General features: G+C 39.7%; 1 protein-coding gene across 1 annotated transcript; it reads left to right on the top strand.

The window, feature by feature from the left end:
• The first annotated feature begins 19551 nt into the window (after window positions 1-19551).
• On the top strand, window positions 19552-20469 carry Vmn1r94 (vomeronasal 1 receptor 94). The gene has a single exon (NM_001166723.1). The coding sequence runs from the start codon at window positions 19552-19554 to the stop codon at window positions 20467-20469; it is 918 nt and encodes a 305-aa protein (NP_001160195.1).
• The last annotated feature ends 2113 nt before the right edge of the window (window positions 20470-22582 follow it).

Here is a 22582-nt window from a genome sequence, read left to right as displayed (position 1 = left end):
TGGAATTAAGTCTTCTTTGAAGGTCTGATAAAACTCTGCACTAAACCCATCTGGTCCTGGGTTTTTTTTTTTTTTTTGGTTGGGAGACTATTCATGACTGTTTCTATTTCCTTAGGTGATTGGGACTGTTTAGGTCATTAATCTGATCCAGATTTAACTTTGGTACCTGGTATCTGTCTAGAAATTTGTCCATTTCTTCCAGGATTTCCAGTTTTGTTGAGTATGGCATTTTTAGTAGGATCTGATGGTGTTCTGGATTTTCTTGCACCCGGGGATCCATCCCATAATTGGCCACCAAATGCAGTCACTATTGCATATGGGAGGAAGATTTCCCTGGAAGGACCCTGATATAGCTATCTCGAGTGAGGCTATGCGAGTGCCTGGCGGATACAATAGAGGTTGCTCACAGTCACCTATAGGATGGAACACAGGGCCTCCAATGGAGGAGCTAGAGAAAGTACCCAAGGTGCTGAAGGGTTCTGTAACCCTATAAGTGGAACAACAATATGAACTAACCAGTACCCCCAGAGCTTGTGTCTCTAGCTGCATATGAAGCAGAAGACTGCCTAATTGGCCATCATTGGAAAGAGAGGCCCCTTGATCTTGCAAACTTTATATGCCCCTGTACAGGGGAACACCAGGGCCAAGAAATGGGAGTAGGTGGGTAGGGTAGTAAGGAGGGAGCACAGGGTATGTGGGATTTTCAGGATAGCATTTGAAATGTAAATGAAGAAAATACTTAATAAAAAATTGGGAAAAATGTTGGGTCCTATTTGTTTAGCCAGTTTATTAGTCTATGTCTTTTTATTGGGGATTTGAGTCCATTGATGTTAACAGAAATTAAAGAAAAATAATTGTTGCTTCCTGTTATTTTGTTGCTAAAGTTGGGATTCTGTTCTCTCTTCTTTAGGTTTGTTGAAGGGTTACTTTCTTGCTTTTTCTAGGGTGTAGTTTCTGTCCTTTTGTTGGTGTTTTCTGGTTATTATCCTTTGAAAGACTGGATTCATGGAAAGATATTGTGTGACTTTGGTTTTGTCATGGAATACTTTAGGTCCTCCATCTATGGTAATTGAGAGTTTTGCTGGGTATAGAAGCTTGGGCTGGCAATTGTGTTCTCTTAGGGTCTGTCTAGGATCTTCTGGCTCTCATAGTCTCTGGTGAGAAGTCTTGTGTAATTCTAATAGGCCTGCATTTATATTACTTAACATTTTTCCCTTACTGCTTTTAATATTCTATCTTCATTTAGTGCATTTGTTGTTCTGATTATTATGTGTCAGTAAAAATTTCTTTTGTGGTCCAGTCTATTTGGAGTTCTGTAGGCTTCTTGTATGTACATGGGCATCTCTTTCTTTAGGTTTAGATAGTTTTCTTCTATAATTTTGTTGAAGATATTTGCTGGCCCTTTAAGTTGAAAATATTCGTTATCTACCCCTATTATCTGTCGGATTGTGTCCTGTATTTCCTGGATGTTTTGAGTTAGGATCTTTTTGCATTTTGCATTTTCTTTGATTGTTGTGCCCATGTTTTGTATGGAGTTTTCTCCACCTGAGATTCTCTCTTCAATCTCTTGTATTCTGTTGCTGATGCTCTCACCTATGGTTCCTGATTTCTTTCCTAGGGTTTATATCTCCAGAGTTGTCTCACTTTGGGTTTTCTTTATTGTTTCTACTTTCCTTTTTAGGTCTTGGATGGTTTTGTTCAATTCCATCACCTGTTTGGTTGTGTTTTCCTGTAATTCTATAGGGATTTTTGGGTTTCCTCTTTATGGACTTCTATCTGTTTAGCAGTGTTTCCTGTGATTCTTAAGTTCTTCTACTGTTTAGCAGTGTTCTCCTTATTTCTTTAAGTGAGTTATTAATGTCCTTCTTAAGGTCCTCTACCAGCATCATGAGATATGATTTTGAATCCTATTCTTGTTTTTTTTTTTTTTTTTCTGGTGTGTTGAGGTATCCAGGACTGGCAGAGTTGGGAGTGCTGGGTTCTGATGATGGTGAGAGTTCTTGCTTTCTATTGATAAGGTTCTTACATTTGCCTTTCGTTATCTGGGAATCTCTGGTATTAGTTGTTATAGTTGTCTCTGGCTGGAGCCTGTTTCTCCTGTGATTCTGTTAGCCTCTGTCAGCTGTCCCGGGATTCCAGCTCTCTTCTGAGTCTCAGTTGTCAGAGTACTCTCTTCAGGCAAGCTCTCCTCTTGCAGGGAATGCACATAGAAGTCTGGTATTCAGACCTGCCTCCTGGCTGAAGATGAAGGCCCAAAACAGGGCCTGTCCCAGAAGATGGGTTGCCTCTGCAGTCTGTGCACTCACCTGCACAGACTGGTCTCTGAGGGACCCAAGACACAAGATGTTTCGCTCACCTGCTCTGGAGGTCAGAGCCCTCCCAGGTGATCACCTCTCCTCTGGTGGGGAAGGTGCCCTGATGTCTGGAGCCCGAGAGGGAGCTCTGTCCCAGAAGCTGTGTTGCTTCTGCCTGTTCCATAACCTGTTTTGCTTCTGCAGTCTGCTCGCTCACTCTCAGCAGTCTGTGAGCTGATCTGTGCAGATTGGTGTCAGAGGGACCTGGGAAACAAGATGGCTCCCTAACCTGCTCTGGGGATCAGAGCCCTCCCAGGCGGCCACCTCTCCTCTGGCTGGGAAGGTGCCTGGATGTTTGCAGTCCAAAACAGAGCCTGTCCCAGAAGCTATGTTGCTTCTGCCTGTCCCAGAAGCTGTTTTGCTTCTGCAGTCCACTTGCTCACCCTCAGCAGTCTGCGAGTTGGTCTCAGAGGGACCCGGGACACCTTAATTTCATTTTTTTACTTATTCATTTTACATCCTGCTCACTGCCCCCTCCTGGATACCCTCCTACATTCCTTCCACATTCCTCCTCCTCTTCTCCCCTGAGCATGTTAGGGCCACCTGTGTATTATCCCCTGTCCCCCCAACTTTGGCATGTCAAGTCTCTGTAATGTTAGAACTTCCTCTCCCATTGAGGCCACACAAGGCAGCCCAGCTAAAGGCAGCCCAGCTAGAACATATTCCACGTACAGACAACAGCTTTTGGGGACACACCCTGTTGGAGCTCTCCAGGACCCACATGAAAACCAAGCTGCACATTTGCTACATAATTGCAGGGAATATAAGGTCCAGCCCTTTATATTCTTTGCTTGTTGGGTCAGACACTGAGAGACCTAAAGCTTAAGATTAGTTGACTGTTTTCCTGTGTACTTCCTATCCCCTTCAGGGCAGGCCATCCTTCTTTCTATTCTTCCATAAGAATCCCCAAGTTCCAACCAATGTGTGGCTATGGGAGTCTGTTATTTGTCTGAGTCAGCTGCTAGGTGTAACCTCTCAGAGAAGAACATGCTCCTGTCTGCAAGCATAGCAGAGCATCATTCATAGTGTTAAGGGTTGGCACTTGTCCATAGGATCTGTCTCAAGTTGGGCTGGTTATTCCTTTGCCTCAGTCTCTGCTCCAACTCCTGTGGCTTCATTTCTTGTAGACAGGATCAATTTTGGGTTGAAAGTTTTGTGGGTGAGTTAGTGTCTCTATCTACTTGGTGTCTGGAGTTCCTGTCTGGCTACAGGAACTAGCCACTTCAGGTTCCATATCCCCAATGTTGTGAGTCATAGCTAAGGTCACACACCCCCCCCCCATTGATTCCTGGCTGTCTCCCTTATTCTGAGTCTCTGCCTCATCGTGGAGAAGCCCCACCCCCTCATATTAACCTTAAAATACAGGTACCATGCTAAATTCCAGACCCAAAGTAGCAAAACAAGAAGGAAGGCCCAAACTCGGAAGCCTGAATCTCACTTAGAAGGAGGAATAGAATAGTCCTGAGAGGCAGATGGAGGGAGTGGGGATGGGGAAGGGATGAGGGTTTAGGATTAGGCATGGGGAAGGACAGAAGAGATGGTCATGAAAATGAATGAAAACAATGTTTTTTAGGTAAACATAGTGATACCAGCACTGGGGAAACAGGCGGTGAGGACAGCTGAGCTAAGGTGTAGAATATGCTGTAAATGTCTCACAGAAAGTGAGTAAAGATAAAGAAGGAACAGAGTTACTATGAATAATTATGAGATCAGTGACTATGACATTGATTACACCAGTGTTCATAAATGTAAGAAAACTCAACACTAAGTTATAATGCATGAATAAGAAATACACATGATTAAGCACATAAACAGTGAGTGGGTGAAACAGCCACAAGAAGGAGGTGTGGAAAGTGTAGGTGTGTGTGTGTGTGTGTGTGTGTGTGTGTGTGTGTGTGTGTGTCTGTGTGTGTGTGTGTGTGTGTGTGCATGTGTGTGTGTGTGTGTGTGTGTGTGTGTGTATGTATGTATGTGTATGTGTGTGCATGTGTGTGTGTGTATGTTGGAGGGGCCCTTCTCCCTGCAGGGAATTATGCTGTCTCTTCATTCTCAATACATTCCTCTCTTTTATCCCTGGGGACTGATGACAGAGAAGTAGTCATAGCTGTAAAGAGACACAAATGACTGTCAACAAAACTTGGGATGGTGATATGTCTCAATGAGAGAAGGGGCTTACCACCATGCCTGACAACAAAAAAATCCCCATAGGAGAAGTGAGAGGATAATTTTCCACGAATAGTCCTCTGATCTTAACATGTGTGCAGCAGCAAGCACCTGGTAAAAACACATGCAGATTTGTAAATATTTTTCCATTAGTAAACAGAATTGTTTGTTTTTGTGCCAGACTGGACAAATCTGCGTTTTCCGAGGAATCACAGACATTATTGCAAGATGTAGAAAAGAAAAATAATAATCTGAATATTTTGTATTATCCCTGGTTTGAAGAGGAATGCAACAAGAGGGGTGTTCATCTGGTATGGCACAGCAGGAATTGATCTGTGACAAAGGCTTATCCTCTGTTATGTTTCTCCCATATACCCTGCCCCAAGTTGCACACCATGGTAGTGGTAGCTGTTTCCAGGGCTGTTCTTCCACCTTGTCCCACTCCCACCCATCTATACATCTCCCCACACCACTTTGCAATGTTTATATTACAAGCAAATTCAATAAACACTAAGCGTGTTTGAAAACATGGATGTTTCTTCAATGAATGTGTTGTAGTGGTTGTGATATTTGTAGCATGTCTTCACTAGGTGTCTTTCTCAGCAGCTAACATCCACATGAACTTCTGTGGGTAGTTCATGCCAAGATTCTAAAAGACATGAATATCACTGTGCAGAAAGTGGGAAGCGGGAAGATAATGTCTAGAATCCCCAAAGGTTAAGATTTGGATCAATAATTTTGGGAAAAGAATTTCAAAAATTCTTTTCTAAGTTCTAGGGATCAGATCTAGGACTCACTCTTGGGGTTGGGCAATGATAAATTAAGTGATTAAAAGTATTTCTTGCTCTTCAGAACCAGAGTTCAAACCTCAGCAATACACTGTGTGCCTCTCAACTGCCTGTAACTCCAGCTCTAGGGTATATGATATGCTTTCCTGGCCTCCACAGGTACCTATGTGCATGTACATACAGAGATGTACATATACATACAAATAATAAACCTTGGAAACATCATAGTTTACATTTTAACTGTTATTCACTATGGTGTTTGCTATAAGTTACAATGAATAGGTCAGTCTTGCTTAAATATTATATTTTAAAAATAAATAATCTAAGTCAGTACTTTCCAGCTTGTGGTTCGTGATATCAGATATTTACATTATGATTCATAACAGTAGAAAAATACAGTTATATCCACCCCATAATCAGCATCCAAACGCTGACTACATTGCATACACTAGCAAGATTTTATCGAAAGGACCCAGATGTAGCTGTCTCTTGTGAGACTATGCCGGGGCCTAGCAAACACAGAAGTGGATGCTCACAGTCAGCTAATGGATGGATCACAGGGCTCCCAATGGAGGAGCTAGAGAAAGTAGCCAAGGAGCTAAAGGGATTTGCAACCCTATAGGCGGAACAACATTATGAACTAACCAGTACCCCGGAGCTCTTGACTCTAGCTGCATATGTATCAAAAGATGGCCTAGTCGGCCATCACTGGAAAGAGAGGCCCATTGGACACGCAAACATTATATGCCCCAGTACAGGGGAACGCCAGGGCCAAAAAGGGGAAGTGGGTGGGTAGGGGAGTGGGGGTGGGTGGGTATGGGGGACTTTTGGTATAGCATTGGAAATGTAAATGAGCTAAATACCTAATAAAAAATGGAAAAAAAAAGAAAAATACAGCTATAAAGTAGTAATGAAATAATTTTATGGTTGGCAGTCACCACAACTTGAGCAATTGTATTAAAGTGTTGCAACATTAGGAAGGTTGAGAAATAATATTATTATGAATAATATTTAAATTGTTTCTTTTTAAAACATACACATTTTATGGTTATATGTGCACCTGGGTATGTGTATTACACCATGTGTTTACAGAAGCTCTTGGGGATCAAGAGGGTGTCAGGTCCTCTGAAACTGTAGCTACAGGTGAGTATGAGCTGCATGTGGGTGCTAGAAAGTTGGACCTGACCCACGTCCTCTGTATGGTCAGTATTAATAATGTCTGAATCACCTCTCCAGTCTTTAAATTATTTTTTACAAAACTAAAAAATATATTATCAGTTCAGTTGAGCTTTCTTAATAGAAATAATTGACTTATTCCCAAACTACTATTCAGCTTCAATATAACTCTGATACATTTAACTCAATGTTGATTTCTTCAACAGAATAGAATGCCTCCCCTTTAATTGTCTTGTTTTCCATTAATTAATTTATTTATTAACTTAACATCCCAGTCTTGGCCCCACTCCCTCCTGTCTTCGAAAGCCCATCCTGCAAGTCCCTCCCTGTGAATCCTTTTTGTTGTTGTTGTTGTGCACAAGAGTGAAGATACCTGTCAATGCCACAAGAGGGCACTAGGTCCCTCGCAGCTGGAGGCCCCTGTGAGGGCTTGGTGTGCGTGCTGGGAAATAGAAATGGCTATTTAGGAAGACCAACATGTAGATACTTAATTCATCCTTAGAATAGGGAACAAAATACCCATGGAAGGAATTACAGAGACAAAGTTTGGAGCTAAGATGAAAGAACCATCCAGAGACTACCCCACCCACGGATCCATCTCATAATCAGCTATCAAAAGCAGACCCTATTGCAAATGCCAGGAAGATTTTGCTGAAAGGACCCTGATATAGCTGTCTCTTTTGAGGCTATGCCAGTGTCTGGCAAATACAGAAGTGGATGCTCACAGTCATCTATTGGATGGAGCACAGGGTCCCCAAAGGAGGAGCTAGAGAAAGTACCGAAGGAGCTAAAGGGGTCTGCCACACTATAGGTGAAACAACAATATGAACTAACAAGTACCCCCAGAGCTCATGTCTCTAGCTGCATATGTATCAGAAGATGGCCTAGTTGGCCATCATTGGGAAGAGAGGCCCCTTGGTCTTGCAAAATTTATATGGCCCTGTACAGGGGAACTCCAGGGCCAAGAAGTGGGAGTGGGTGGGTAGGGGAGTAGGGCAGGGGAGGGTATAGGAGACTTTAGGGATAGCATCTGATATGTAAATGAAGAAAATATCTAATAGAAATTGAAAAAAATAAGAAATGGCTATCTTCTGCAATAGCCTCACATGGTGTGAACAGCTGAGCTGTAGCTATACCCCACCTGTTTCAAGCTCTAATTAGACAAGTGTTGACTCTTTCTATGGGTTCCTTTTAACTATAGATGTTAAGCTCTCAGGGAGGCATACACTTCTCTTCTGCTTGTGCCCTCCAACAGTAATAGATCCATCATCATCATAGATGTTTGAAAGAGACATTAAAATGATGGTGCATGGACTGGAGGGTTGCCCAGTGCTTGATAGCTGGATTTGATTCTCAGCACCTACATGGAGGCTCATCTCCTACTCAAGCACCAACATGTGGTACACAGACAACTTGAAGGCAAAGCACTCATATATCAAATAATAAAAATAAATACAAATTACTTTTAATGATAATTTATTATTAATACTTTGCTTGTAATTAACAATCTCAAACTAGGTACAGACATGTCTGCCTGTTTGTTCACAGAGCAAAATAATTATTTTGCTCTGATTTTGTAATGTGACACAGAAGACAACTCAAAAACCATAGCATTCTAATGCTCATTCCATTGCTGTAGTAAAACACTGATGAAAATCAACATGAGGAGAGAAGGGTTTTATTTACCTTACAGGTCCATCAAGGGAAACTGAGGCAGGATCTGGAGTAGAGATCACAGAAGAATGATGCTTACTGGCTTAATCTCTATGGCTTGCTTAGAATGTTTTTGTTTTGATTTGTTTTGTTTTTTAATCCAGAGCCACCTCTCCAAGTGTGGCACCACTCTGCATGGGCAGGGTCCCCTCACAACCCATATCATGAATCAAGAGAATGTCACCATAGACTGGTGTACAGGCCAATATGATGGAGGCATTTTCTCCATTGAGTTTTCCTGTTCCTAGTTTACTTAAACTTGTTTCTAGATGACAAAAAAGTACAGGTAGGTTTTATTTTTAAGCACAAGTAACTAACACTCATAGTTCCTGAAAGATTTACAGTCTTCCAACTTATAGCTAGGCTGTGGTAGTACCCACATTTAATGCCAGCACTTGGGGAGCTCAGGCACTCACTCTGTTGAGTTCAAGGCCAGCTTCCTCTACAGAGCAAGTTCTAGGACAGCCAGGACTACACAAACTTTATCTGGTACTAGAAGAGGGTCAATCAACAACCTTCCAACCAGGGGAGGTGACCCAGATCCAGATTCAATATTTTCCCCCTGTAGACTGTCAATTGCTTCACTTTGAGCCAAAGTGAATAGATTCTTCCAGTCACCAGAAATTCCTGTCATGCTAAGATGGAAATGCAGTCAGAAAATGAGCAAATATTGCACATGCACAGGCAAGCCTGTCATTCTGTCACCTCATCAATCCAGTTGGTATTTTCCCCCAAGACCAAACTAGTCCTCCTACAATTGTCTGCTTCATACCAACTGTCAAAACGACCTTGAGCACAGAAGGACTGGAACAAGTGATGATATAGAGCTGGTGACTGTGAGTGTCAGAAATGCTAGATGGGAAATCCTGGTCTTGGAACTTTCATGGAAAAACCGAGGAAGTTTCTTCTCATACCTGAACCTCGGTCCTCTGCTCCTCAGTGTTGAAAAATGGCAACCATGTGATAGAACAGCACATTACAAAACGCACTGAGGGTTTGCCGGTGTCCTTGAACTACTTTTTCAACTAAGGTATGTAGTACAGTAATGGAACTGTTACACAATATATTATCAGAAAAATATCCATTAGTGCTGGGAGCCTCCTGGCCCAGGGAGAGTAGTAGCGAATTCACAGAGCAGGACTCTGGTGATGGTTTTAAAGTCTGAGGGTCTCAGGGCTTTCTAGCTCAGTGACTGTACTGAAATGCTGATAACTTTAAAAGGTTCTAAAAACTTCCTTTCTCTTTCTGAGGGTAAAAGACTGCTAGCTTAGGAGAGTGACACCAGTAGCCTGACAGTGGGGGATTAAGTAATGTGGTCTTTCTTCTATCTCAACGGGAACTGCACAGCTCTAACTTAGCCTGCTGGTCAGAAGTCACAGGAAGAAAAAGGGACACTTAGAGAAGTGGTTATAGAGTTTATTACTAAGTTGTAAAAATTTTCCTATGAAAGCTATCTAAGGGGAAAAGCAGAAAGATCCTAAGTGGGGAAAAGGAAAATGTTCTAGTAAGGAAAAATTCTTCTAGGCAGGGGGAAAGGGAAAAATTCTCTTCTCTTCTCTTCTCTTTGTCCTCAGTGCTTACACATCCTTCAGAATACATGATCACCTGTTACAAAGTTCATCACAAGTTCACACAAAAAAATCAAATCATAAATTGAAATAGAAGTTTATTTATAGCAATGAATGTTTACAGGCATATCCATTGGGAGTAATTATCTGGCTAAACATCTATCACCTGTCTCAGCTCCACAGGTTCACTGAAGGTTTAAAACCATAACTAAGTGATTAGTGAAGTTTTATATAGATAAACCCAGTCAATATTTTATCTTCTGTTCTAGCACCTATAATAAATCGTTAGTTCCCTTTTGTGACCTTTGTTTAATTATTTTACAACCTCTTGGAATGTGCTTTGAGATGGAGAAAGTCTGTTTACTATCTAAGAGCAATTAACTGGTGACACATGGGAAACTGGCAGAGTTCTCTTTGCAGTTTTGACTATCAGAAAAAGACCTAATGGCAGTCCCACTGTAAAAGAGCTTAATGATCACTGATATAATTTTAGGAATTCTTATAGGGTCATCATTAAGAAATCATCTATTTGTCTATATAGCATCACTACTTGACAGTACATTTTCATGGATCTACAGAGATCTGCTTTAGAGAGGTGTGCTATTACTTAGTGATTGTTATGTATGTTTAATAATAACAGGAAAAGCATATTAATAGCAGGAATCTTTCTTAAAATGAATCCCTTACAGCCTTGACTAATAAGGGCAAACCTGTCACAGATTATATAATAATCTGAAGCAGGAGGCCATCTCAGGAAGATAGTTATTAGCTTGTTAATAACTATATAACATGCTATTATATAATTATCTGCTAGTTATTAGCTTGTCCCATTATGGCTCCTGACACATAAGGAAAGCAGATGTATTCTGTCTCACTTTTCTCCATGTTGGGTTTTGTAATCCATTTCTGCTAAAATACATATAGTCCACCACCAAACACCTCCCAGTTCTAATTTTTGGGTCATATATGAACTACTAATGCCCAGCACCCTTCTCCCTACACATCAGCAACATGCTCTTCCATTCTACAGTTATTTAATGTTTTCTTAAGGTAACATAAGTCCATTGTGTACATATCTCTGGTGTTAACTTTTGTCACTCGGCATAATGCCACTGGAATCCATCCCAGTTGCAGCATGTGTAAATAGGTTCTATCACTCATGCACAAAATTGTATCTGTCAATTGATATTGTAATCCCACAAAACCCCTCTGAACTGAAAAGTCTTGTTATGGTGACCATGTCTCTAGTTTCTTACAGACGTAGATAATATCACTGAGATCTGAATCATCTAAGTATATAATCAGGACTTATCCATTTTACAAGCAGAGCCAGCAGGGCATAGGTATCTCCCATTCCTTCTCTGCTTAACCATGGTTCTATAAGGCATCTCAGTAATGGATTTATGGGCTATGACTCTTCTGAAAGAAATTGTTGAAGTGTGATGCTAACTTCCAAGCACATTGGATTCCATGTCTCATGCTTTATGCAAATATTGAAAAACTTCCCATTTCTACAGTAAAACTTCGACACTGTATCTCCTCTCACCTTTTCTCAGCAATGGTATATTGGAGACAGAGTCATCTCCTGGACTTCTCATTGTTATACTGTTGGACATTCTATTCTCTTTCAGGACTGGAAAGGAACAGTTTTGGAAAGCACAATCAAGTTGTTCTGGACTCAAATGCTTGTGAAGAAATCAACACACCTTTTGCATGCTGCCTCTGAGGTCCTGGGCGGTTGGAAAAGAAGTTATCAGCAGAGAATTGATACAAGCATTGGCAAGTCACAGGTGATTGAATTCTGACTGAGCTGAATACTCCCTTAGTGTGTGACCTAATATTTGTTTACATCATTTTGTTACATATATATAAATGCTTATATATGCAGCATGTGCATATATATGTACACATATGTGTCTCCATATGTGTATATATATATATATATATATATATATATATATATATATATTCATGTGTACATTTACATTACAAGTGTTTATGTGTGTCTGTGTGTATATGTGTATATGCATCATGTTCATGCAATGCTCACTGAGGCCTAAAAAGGGCAATGGATCTCTTCATTTGTGTTAGAGTTGGCTTGGAGATACCATGTGGGTGCTTAGAATTGAACCCATGTCCTTTTAAATTTCAACCACTGATCCATTACTCCAGCACCACCGTAACCAAGTTTCAGACTCTGTGTTACTTTATAAAGGGATCAATGGGTCAAGGAAAAGAAAAACCCCATTCCTTTGTAAAGTCTACATACCAACAGCCAACTCTCTTTTAAAAGGTATGTTGTATATATGTTTGTGTCTATTTGTGTAGTGTGTGTGCACGGTGAGTGTATGTGTGAGTGTGTATGTGTTTAGTGGTTGGGTGTGGGGTGTTATGTGGTAGGTGGGCATGTGTTTGTGTAATGTGTGTGTTGTGTGTATTGAATATGTATGTTTTAGTGTGCATGTATGTGTGTGATATGTGTGATATGAGTGTGTGTATATGTCTGGTATGTATGAGTGTGGTGTATGTGTGTGATATGTATGGTGTGTTTGTATATATGTGGTGTGTGTGTGTGTGTGTGTGTGTGTTTGTGTGTGTGTGTGTGTGTGTGTACTTAGCTGTCCATGGAGAGCAGAAGAGGCTATGAGATTCCCTTGGAAGTATTGATACAGGCAGTTAGATAATTGACATGGGTATTGGGAACCAAACTCAGATCACTGCAAAAGTGGCAAGTGCTATGACCTGCTAAGCCAACTTCAAGACTCTGAATTTTCCTTTTTAACAAATAGATGAATTTTAATTGTAAGTGTACAAAATATAGGATGATGTTATGTCACTTTTATCCATGCGTGTCTTTGTCCTGGGTTCATGTTCACCTGATCAACTATCATCCTTTGCTGTCTTCCTTGCTCCTTCCTACTAGTCTTCCCTTTCACCTGTACAGTCCATTTCATCCCTATTTGCAGCACACACAGCTAAATCTAGATGTCCTATTAGAAGTCACGTGATATTTTCTGCTCTTCCCCATTGCACTCATGGTTTCCCTTGGGGTCCAACTTTTCTATATGGGTGTAATATATGTAATATGCATGATAATATAGTATATAAAGATTCCCATCCCTCCTCTCCTCACATTTCTTCTCCCCCACAAATCCCTCATTTCACACTCCCCCACACAACCCCATCCACTCATCCTGTATTTCTCTTTAGAAAAAGGCAGACCTCCCATGGATATCAGCTAGCCATGACTTATCAAGTTGCAGTAAGACTAGGCACACATTATCTTTCCATGAATCCAGCCCTTCAAAGGATAATAACAGAAAAAAAACCAATACAAGGACAGAAACCACGCACTAGAAGAAGCAAGATAGAATTCCTTCAACAAACCTTAAAAAAGACAGCCACAAGAACAGAATGCCAACTCTAACAAAAAAAAAATAATAGGAAGCAACAATTACTTTTCCTTAATATCTCTTAATATCAATGGACTCAACTCCCCAATAAAAAGACATGGACTAACAGACTGGCTACACAAACAGGACCCAACATTTTGCTGCTTACAGGAAACCCATCTCAGGGAAAGAGACAGACAGTACCTCAGAATGAAAGGCTGGAAAACAATTTTGCAAGCAAATGGTCTGAAGAAACAAGCTGGAGTAGCCATTCTAATATCTAATGAAATCGACTTCCAACCCAAAGTTACCAAAAAAGACAAAGAGGAACACTTCATACGCATCAAAGGTAAAATCTTCCAAGAAAAACTCTCAATTCTGAATATCTATGCTCCAAATGCAAGGGCAACCACATTCATTAAAGAACCTTTAGTAAAGTTCACAGCACATGTTTCAGCTCACACAAAAATAGTGGGAAACTTCAACGTAACACTTTCATCAATGGACAGATCATGGAAACAGAAACTAAACAGGGACACAATGAAACTAACAGAAGTTATGAAACAAATGGTTTTAACAGATATCTACAGAACATTTTATCCTGAAAAAAAAAGGATATACCTTCTTCTCAGGACGTCATGGTACTTTCTGCAAAATTAACCATATAAATTGGTCAGAAAACAGGTTTCAAAGATACAAAAATATTTAAAATTGTCCAATGCATCCTATCAGATCACTATGGACTAAGGCTGATCTTCAATAACAAAATAAATAATAGAAAGCCAACATTCACGTGGAAACTGAATCTTCTCAATGATACCTTGGTCAAGGAAGGAATAAAGAAAGAAATTAAGGACTTTTTGGAGTTTAATGAAAATTAAGCCACAACATACCCAAACTTATGGGACACAGTGAAAACATTTCTAAGAGGATAGCTCTGAGTGCCTCCAAAAAGGAACTAGAGAGAGCACACACTAGCAGTTTGACAACACACCTAAAAGCTCTAGAAAAAAAAGGAAGCAAATTCACCCAAGAGGAGTAGACAGCAGGAAATAATCAAACTCAGGGGTGAAATCAACCAAGTGGAAACAAGAAGAACTATTCAAAGAATCAACCAAACAAGGAGCTTTTACTTTCAGAAAAATCAACAAGATAGATAAACCCTTACCCAGATTCATTAGAGGGCACAGGGACAGCATCCTAATTAACAAAATCAGAAATGAAAAGGAGGCATAACAACAGACCCTGAAGAAATCCAAAACACCATCAGATCCTTCTACAAAAGGCTATACTCAACAAAACTGGAAAACCTAAATGAAATGGATAAATTTCTAGACAGATACCAGGTACCAAAGTTAAATCAAGATCAGGTTAATGATCTAAACAGTCCTATATCCCCTAAATAAATAGAAGCAGTCATTAATAGTCTCCCAACCAAAAACAGCCCAGGATTTAGCCAGGGTTTAGTGCAGAGTTCTATCAAACTTTCAAAGAAGACTTAATTCCAGTACTGCACAAACTATTCCACAAAATACAAGCAGAAGTTACTCTACCCAATTCATTCTATGATGCCACAATTACTCTGACACCTAAACCACAAAAAGACCCAACAAAGATAGAGAATTTCAGACCAATTTCCCTTATGACTATCGATGCAAAAATAGTCAATAAAATTCTCGCTAACCAGAAGATCCAGCAATTCTTCTCCTGGGCATATACTCAGAAAATGCTCCAATTTGTAATAAGGACACATGCTCCACTATGTTCATAGCAGCCTTATTTATAATAGCCAGAAGCTGGAAAAAACTAGGTGTCCCTCAACAAAGGAATGGATACAGAAAATGTGGTACATTTACAAAATGGAGTAATATGCAGCTATTAAAAACAAGAATTCATGAAAATTTTAGAGGAATAGATAGATCTGGAGGATATCATCATGATTGAGGTAACACAATCACAAAAAGACACATGTGATATGTACCCACTGATAAGTGAATATTAGCCCAGAAGCTCAGAATACCCAAGATACAATTTGCAAAACACATGAAACTCAAGAAGAAGGAAGACCAAATGTGGACACATCAATCCTTCTTAGAAGGGTGAACAAAATACCCATGGAAGAAGTTACAGAGACAAAGTATGGAGCAGAGACTGAAGGAGTGACCATCCAGAAACTGCCTCACTTGAGGATCCATTCCAAAAACCACCACCAAACCCAGATACTATTGCAGATGCCAACAAGAGCTTGCTGACAGGAGACTGGTATAACTGTCTACTGAGAGGCTCTGCAGTACCTGACTGATATAGAACTGGATGCTCACAGTCATCCATTAGATAGAGGACAAAACTCCCCATTGAAGAAGCTACAGAAAGTACCCTTTCAGCTGCAGGGGTTTGCAGCCCCATAGGAGGAACAACAATATGAAATAACCAGTAACCCCAGAGCTCCCTGGGACTAAACCACTAATGAAAGAAAATGCATTATGGGAATCATGGCTCTAGCTGCATAAGTAGCAGTAGATGGCCTAGTCGGTCATCAATGGGAGGCGAGGCCCTTTGACTGAGAAGGTTTTAAGTCCCAGTATAGGAAAATTCTTAGGCCAGGAATTAGAAGAGGGTGGATTGGTGAGCAGGAGGAGAGGGTAGAGGATAGGGGATTTTCAGGAGAGAAACTAGGAAAGGAGATAACATTTGAAATGTAAATAAAGAAAATATCTAATATAAATAAATAAATAAATAAATAAATAAATGTGATGAATTCATGAACTTCTTAGCCAAATTATAGAACTATAAATTATCATCCAGAGTGAGGTAACCCAATGGCAAAATAACACACTTGGTACGCACTCACTGATAAGTGGATATTAGCCCAAAAGCTATAAATAACCAAGATAGAATTCACAGACCATAAGAAGCTCAAGAAGAAAGGAAACAAAAGTGTGGGTGCTTCAGTCCTTCTTAGAAGGAGAACAAAATACTCACAGGAGCAAATATGGAGATAAAGAGTAGAGCAAAGACTGGAGGAAAAGTCATCTAGAGACTGTCCCACCTGAAGATTCATCCCATATACAGTTACCAAACCCAGACAACTTTGTGGATGCCAAGAAGTGCATCGAGAAAGAGGCTGGTATGGCTGTCTCCTGAGTGACCCTGCCAGAGCCTTACAAATACAGGGACAGATGCTCAAAACCAATCATTGGACTGAGCATGGGGTCCACAATAGAGGAGTTAGAGAAAGGACCAAAGGAGTTGAAGGGGATTGCAGTCCCATAGGAAGAACAACAATATCAACCAACCAGTCCCCCAAGAGCTCCCAGGGAACAAGGAGTACACGAAGCTCCAGCAGCAGAAGTTGCAGAGGATGTCCTTGTCATGCATCAGTGGGTGGAGTGGTTCTTGGTCCTATGAAGGCTCAATAGATGCCCCAGTGTAGGTGAACTGAGGGCAGAGAGGTGGTACTGGGTAAGTGTGTAGAGGAACACCTTCATAGAAGCAGGGGGAGAAGGGATTGTATAGAGGGTTTCCGGGGGGGGGGATAACATTTGAAATGAAAATGAAGAAAATATCCAACAAGAACTTATTAATACCTGAAAAAAAATTACAAAAAAATAAAATAAAAGAACTTTACATAATCCAACGTGAGGTATCTATGTGGTAAACTGTCCAACTAATATAGTGCTGGTTTTTAAAACTCTTTTGAACTATGCCTGTGAACATATTACAGGAAGCCCCAGAGTACAATGTTTCTGTACATATTTGCAAAAGAAACTTAGTGTTAGTTATTCCTCTCCATATTTCCTCGTCTACTTTTCCTCCTACACACACCCAAATCTAAATCTTCATCTTCCATTATCACCTTTTCATTCTTTAAAGACTGTATTTTATCTTCTCATTTTTTTCAACATGCCATGACTCTAACAAATTCCTGACTAGGAAGGTTATTCCAATATAATTATGTATTAGGCTAATAAATATGTGTAAATGACAATTAGCCGATATAAATGTTACAGATGAAATCATGGATATGTGCTTGTCCTAGACAAACATAAGGTATCTGAGCAATTAAAGATACGTTATTCTTTCTTTTGGTCCTATTTCCACATATATCCCATTCTAAATGCTGGTATTTTCATTTGTAAAAATTTTGTACAGTGATATCTTAATTCTCACACATGAAAGTATAAGTTCATTGTGCCTGAGACTATATTGCTGCAGGCTTAAATATCAATAAATGTTTAGAACATACAATTCTTAGATTTATAACCTGAATTTTTACTTTTCATCATTGAAAATCAAAACTAAGTCCCTAGTTTTTTATTATACCTAGAGCAGAAATGAGTTGGAGCTATTTATTCCTTAATGATAGCTCAATCCATATCTTTCCTTGTATGAGTTATTACAAATGACATTCTCTAGATACTACCAAAGAATATTAGACCTGTGATAAGAATTCATGAGTATATCAGAAAAAAAAGTCATAATCTATCTGAAAACAAGTGGATATTGGAATAACAACAGGATTCAGGTGGGAAAGACCAGTTTCAATAAATTTGTCATTTATGAACGTCCTGGGACAAACATGGGAAAAGTTGGAATGAAGCAACTTCCAGGGAAATTACAGAATCCGACTGATACATTGCCAGTATTTTGGGAGGACTTGGTGTCAGAATAATTTTGCAAGAGTAAAATAGTAGGGAGGAAAGTACTCTGTAGAAACTCATATAATGAGTCTCTTGTTCTACCCTGGAGCGCCCCAATTCACATCTGACCATGAGATCAATTCAGAACTTAGATTCTCCCAAAGGAAACATGAAAACCCTTCCCTAACTTCTGCCCAGGTACTCATTAACATCTAACAAACTCCTAGACATCATCAGTAAACATCAGAAAGGAATGGAGGTTTGCTCTGGGGATAAATGATTTTCCTTCATTGGAGGTATCCCAAAGACACCATGCAGACAAATGTGCGGATGCCACAGATGACACAATAATAAACTCTCTGAAGGATGTCATGTCCCAGTGCCCTATTGTTTTATGAGACTGGAAACTTGGACTTTGTTGGGTTACCTTCACAGCATTGCATGGAGAATAAAAAACCATTCCGAATTTCATTGCATTCTTTCTCAGGCAAAGAGTGACACAGAGAAGTTCCTCAATCCAGGCACTAGGAAATATGCTTCTAAAGGAGCTGTGCTCTGCAGCTGGCCTTCAGATGAAAATATTCATCCTGACTGAGGCTCAGAAGGTGGGATTCTTCCAACCATAGACTTCTGCTTAAAATTCTCTTCTATTTTCTTCAGTGAAAATTGTCTTCTGAAGTCAACATGAAACATTATTTCTTTTGGAAGTCTGCAGGTAAACTTAAATAGGTTAATATTTTGCTTTTATCTCAAAGAAATGTCTCTGTCCTAGATTAGTACTCAGGAGAAAACAGCATTCAGTGTAACATGTATGTGAGATGTTGAATTTTATCTGGTGGATGGGGCCCTCATGTTCCTACAGAAAACATATAAACAAGTAAAATGCAGACTAAGCATCAGCTTCCAAAGGGTGTAACAGTGATTGTGTTAGTAACTTTGGAGGGAAGCTGCAGGTGACACAGCTAAGGCTCTGGCACAGGACATTTTAGAACAAAAATTAAGGTCAGGAAAAATATGAATAGACGAAACGTTTTAGCAAGTTGGATTCTTTTTTCCATGGAGGACACATATGTAAGACTATGTTCATCAGTGTGATCAGAAGACAGCTGGCTTTATTAGAAATATGTGGTGGGTTTTTGTGTGTGTGTGCTTGTGTGGATGAGTGGTATAAAATTTTCTCAAAAGCCAATAACTTAATTTTCTACACCTGAACTCAATTACACAACTTCATTAATATGTGTAATCTTACATGATATTCGCATACACATTATTTTTAACATGTTACTATAACATAAGTAAATTCAATTAATTATTTTTTATGCTGCATTTATATATTGTTTTATTTTTAATGGTTTAGTTACATCCCAATTGAAGCCTCCCCTCTCTCCTAATTGTATTGAATTCTGATGGTAGAATCACATGTTCAAACTATTCTCTTTCTTGTCTGTATTCATAAGCAAGGACCATTGTGTGTTAAAATGTGTGTTATTGTGTTCTTGAGCTACTGGACCAATAAATCTGCAGTTGTAATACAAAAATTATCTCAAGGCCGGAGTAATAAAATCAGTATGAAATTTAATTTTAGTTATTATATATACATGTTTTCCAGGCAATTTACCTGTAGTGTGATAGAATAGTGTATCACTTATCAAGTGAAGAAATTGTCTCAAATCAATTGGTAAGTGTGGACAATAAAACAGAGACCCGAGAAGAGTAGTGTTCTACCTAATCATCCAGGGTCCTGTAAAACCCTCTCAATGTCTGATCATGGTAAATCCGTGAAAACCACTGAGGAAGTGGCTCTTCAGCTCCTCTTGCTTTGCCAGTTTGGGGTTGGTACCTTGGCCAATGTCTTTCTGTTTGTCCATAATTTCTCTCCAGTCTTGACTGGTTCTAAACAGAGACCCAGACAGGTGATTTTAAGCCACATGGCTATGGCCAATGCCTTGACTCTATTCCTCACTATATTTCCAAACAACATGATAGCTTTTGCTCCAAAAACTCCTCCAACTGAACTCAAATGTAAATTAGAATTCTTCAGTCACATGGTGGCAAGAAGCACAAATTTGTGTTCCACCTGTGTCCTGAGTATCCATCAGTTTGTCACTCTTGTTCTTGTTAATAGAGGTAAACTTATACTCAGAGCTAGTGTCCCAAAATTTGTGAGTTATTCTTGTTACAGTTGTTGGTTTTTCAGTGTCTTAAGTAACATCCACATTCCAATTAAGGTCACTGGTCCACAGATAACAGACAATAACACTGACTCTAAAAGCAACTTGTTCTGTTCCACTTCTGGATTCATTGTAGGCATTGTCTTCTTGCAGTTTGCCTATGATGCCACATTCATGAGCATCATGGTCTGGACCAGTGTCTCCATGGTACTTCTCCTCCATAGACATCGCCAGCGAATGCAGCACATCCTCACTCCCAATCAGGACGCCAGAGGCCAAGCTGAGACAAGAGCAACCCATACTATCCTGATGCTGGTGGTCATATTTGTTAGCTTTTATCTTCTAAATTTTATTTGTATCATCTTTCATACCCTTTTAATGCATTCTCATCTCTTCATACGGCTTGTCAGTGAGGTTCTGGCTGCAGTCTTCCCCAGTATCTGCCCCTTACTGTTGATCTTCAGAGATCCTAAAGATCCTTGTTCTGTGCTTTTCAACTGTTGAAAACCAGATTCACTAAAAAATGCCAAATCCAGAAGACAGTTCCACTAATACCATTAAGACCTTTATTCTTTAAATATGTTTTCAACATTTTGTATGAACAAGGTGTGGTGCTCACTGCTGTAATTTTTAAAGAATAAGGCTATACTCATTTGTCAATGTGAAATGATTTCTGGTTGGAATCTGACTGACATGGTAAGTGAGTTATTCAGCATCCTCTGTTCTCCTGTATATAACTGTATTCTGCTGCAGGCTGGACTGAAACTGATGCAACCAATTTTCACTAAACAGTTTAATGTGTTAAATGGTCCTGATCAAACTGATACTCTCGCTCCGTCTTAGTTGATACTTCAAACTTCAGACAAGAACAGAATCCCTCTCTATATTTCTCTACCTGAACAAACGAGGATGCATTGTTATGATTAAGTATTTTCAAGGATGAAATTTATATAAATAGTAAATATATTGTATGTCATTCCATTTTAGTTAGGAGATATATGCTTTGCTACCTTGGGCCCTACTGAGGTGAGAGTCAAGCACTGAACATCATAACTTTGTGCTCTCTAGAGCAGTACAATCTACTGAGCATATCGAGAATAAATAGGAAAAGAGGCAGAAACAGGTCATGCTCAGAAGCCTTAAGAGGACCAGGGAGGAATCCAGGATCCACACTGGACATCTTCTCCTGAAAGACCTTGGTAAAGACTTCACCCTGGGCTATGGTGATATTGTTTTTCCAATCATCACAAACAACTACCAATCTGACAGGAGACAAGACATATAGAGCAACGAGGTGGCAACATTATCACTCTGTCTGTCAGTGGCTTGCCAGTCACAAAATTATTTTCTCAGAAGATTAAATCAAAGAACTTAACCATTTCAGCTGCATGAGAATGACCAGGGAAGTGAAGACCACAAGATGAATCCAGGAGTGGTTATAGCTGTCGGTGTGATGAAACTTAAAATCTGACCTGTGATACTTACTCCTGTGGACAAAGAAAAACTTTAGCATTCATTTTTTTGTTTATGTGTGTTGGGTGTGTATGTATTTGTAGGGATTTCCTCCTGTTAAGAAGAATAGGTGCCATACCCCTAGTGCTGGGGTTACAAACAGATGTATGCCTATGAATATGGTTTCTCAGAATCAAGCTCTAATCCAATGTAAATGTGGCCAGGGTTCTACCCTGCTGAGTCACCTCTCCAGCCCCAAACTGAGAAATTTATCCAACACATTTGACACTTCAATTGCAATTTTGGAGGAGTGGGAAATCATTAATAACAGCTATATTGAAAGAGCTTGAAATAATAGAATAGGAACCATCAGTTTGTATGTTCCATATTGAGGAATGGATTCACACTGAGTTACAAAATTAATACTGAGACTTCCCATATACATTTTCACAGACTTGCACCAACCTTAAACTGACAAACTATGGCACCATGTCTTGATCATAACACTGGCCATAATAAAGTGTATTTTCTAAATTTATTTTAATCAGTTCAGTGTATCCTATGGCACTGATTTCTGCTTGCTAATCTGTGTATCTCCTTATCCCTAAGCATTGTTTTGGGGTAGTTTATTGGGTTCTATGATCTTCCAACACTTTTTTCACCCCAATTCCTTCCATCCAACTAACACCCATTAGGGAAGAAAAAAGTTAGAGAGGAAAAGGAGTATAGACATCTTAATGCTAATTCCTTCTTAGATTATGAGGGATATGAGGGCAGTAAGCAGAACAGAACTTCATAGTAGCATGAAGTACTTGGGGCCTTGCCACACCAAGACTTACCCATGTGGCTGTGATAATCAGTGGGCTGACCATATTCCCTGAGTTTTAAAGCCATTGGTCATTACTATTGCATGACCCTTAGCAAGATTTGGACATCAAGAAAAAGGAAATGAAACCCACCTTGGGATTCTATCTAACAACTATTAGAATGTCCAAGATCAACAACACAGGTGACTGCTCGTGCTGGCAAGGATGTGCAATAAGGGAATTGCTCAACCATTGCTGATGAAAGTGAAAACTTGTACAGTCACTATGGGAATAAGAATGTGGATGCTCACAGTCAGCTATTGGATGGATCACAGTGCCTCCAATGAAGGAGCTAGAGA

The sequence above is a fragment of the Mus musculus genome, chromosome 7, assembly GCF_000001635.26.
Source record: "Mus musculus strain C57BL/6J chromosome 7, GRCm38.p6 C57BL/6J".
In the NCBI taxonomy this organism is placed as follows: Eukaryota; Metazoa; Chordata; class Mammalia; order Rodentia; family Muridae; genus Mus; species Mus musculus.
The sequence above is the reverse complement of the archived record's forward strand: the minus strand, read 5'-3'. Positions and strand labels throughout refer to the sequence as shown.

Excerpts from the sequence above, each read along its gene's own strand:
- Vmn1r94 (NM_001166723.1), top strand. The coding sequence starts at position 19,552 with ATGTCTGATCATGGTAAATCCGTGAAAACCACTGAGGAAGTGGCTCTT.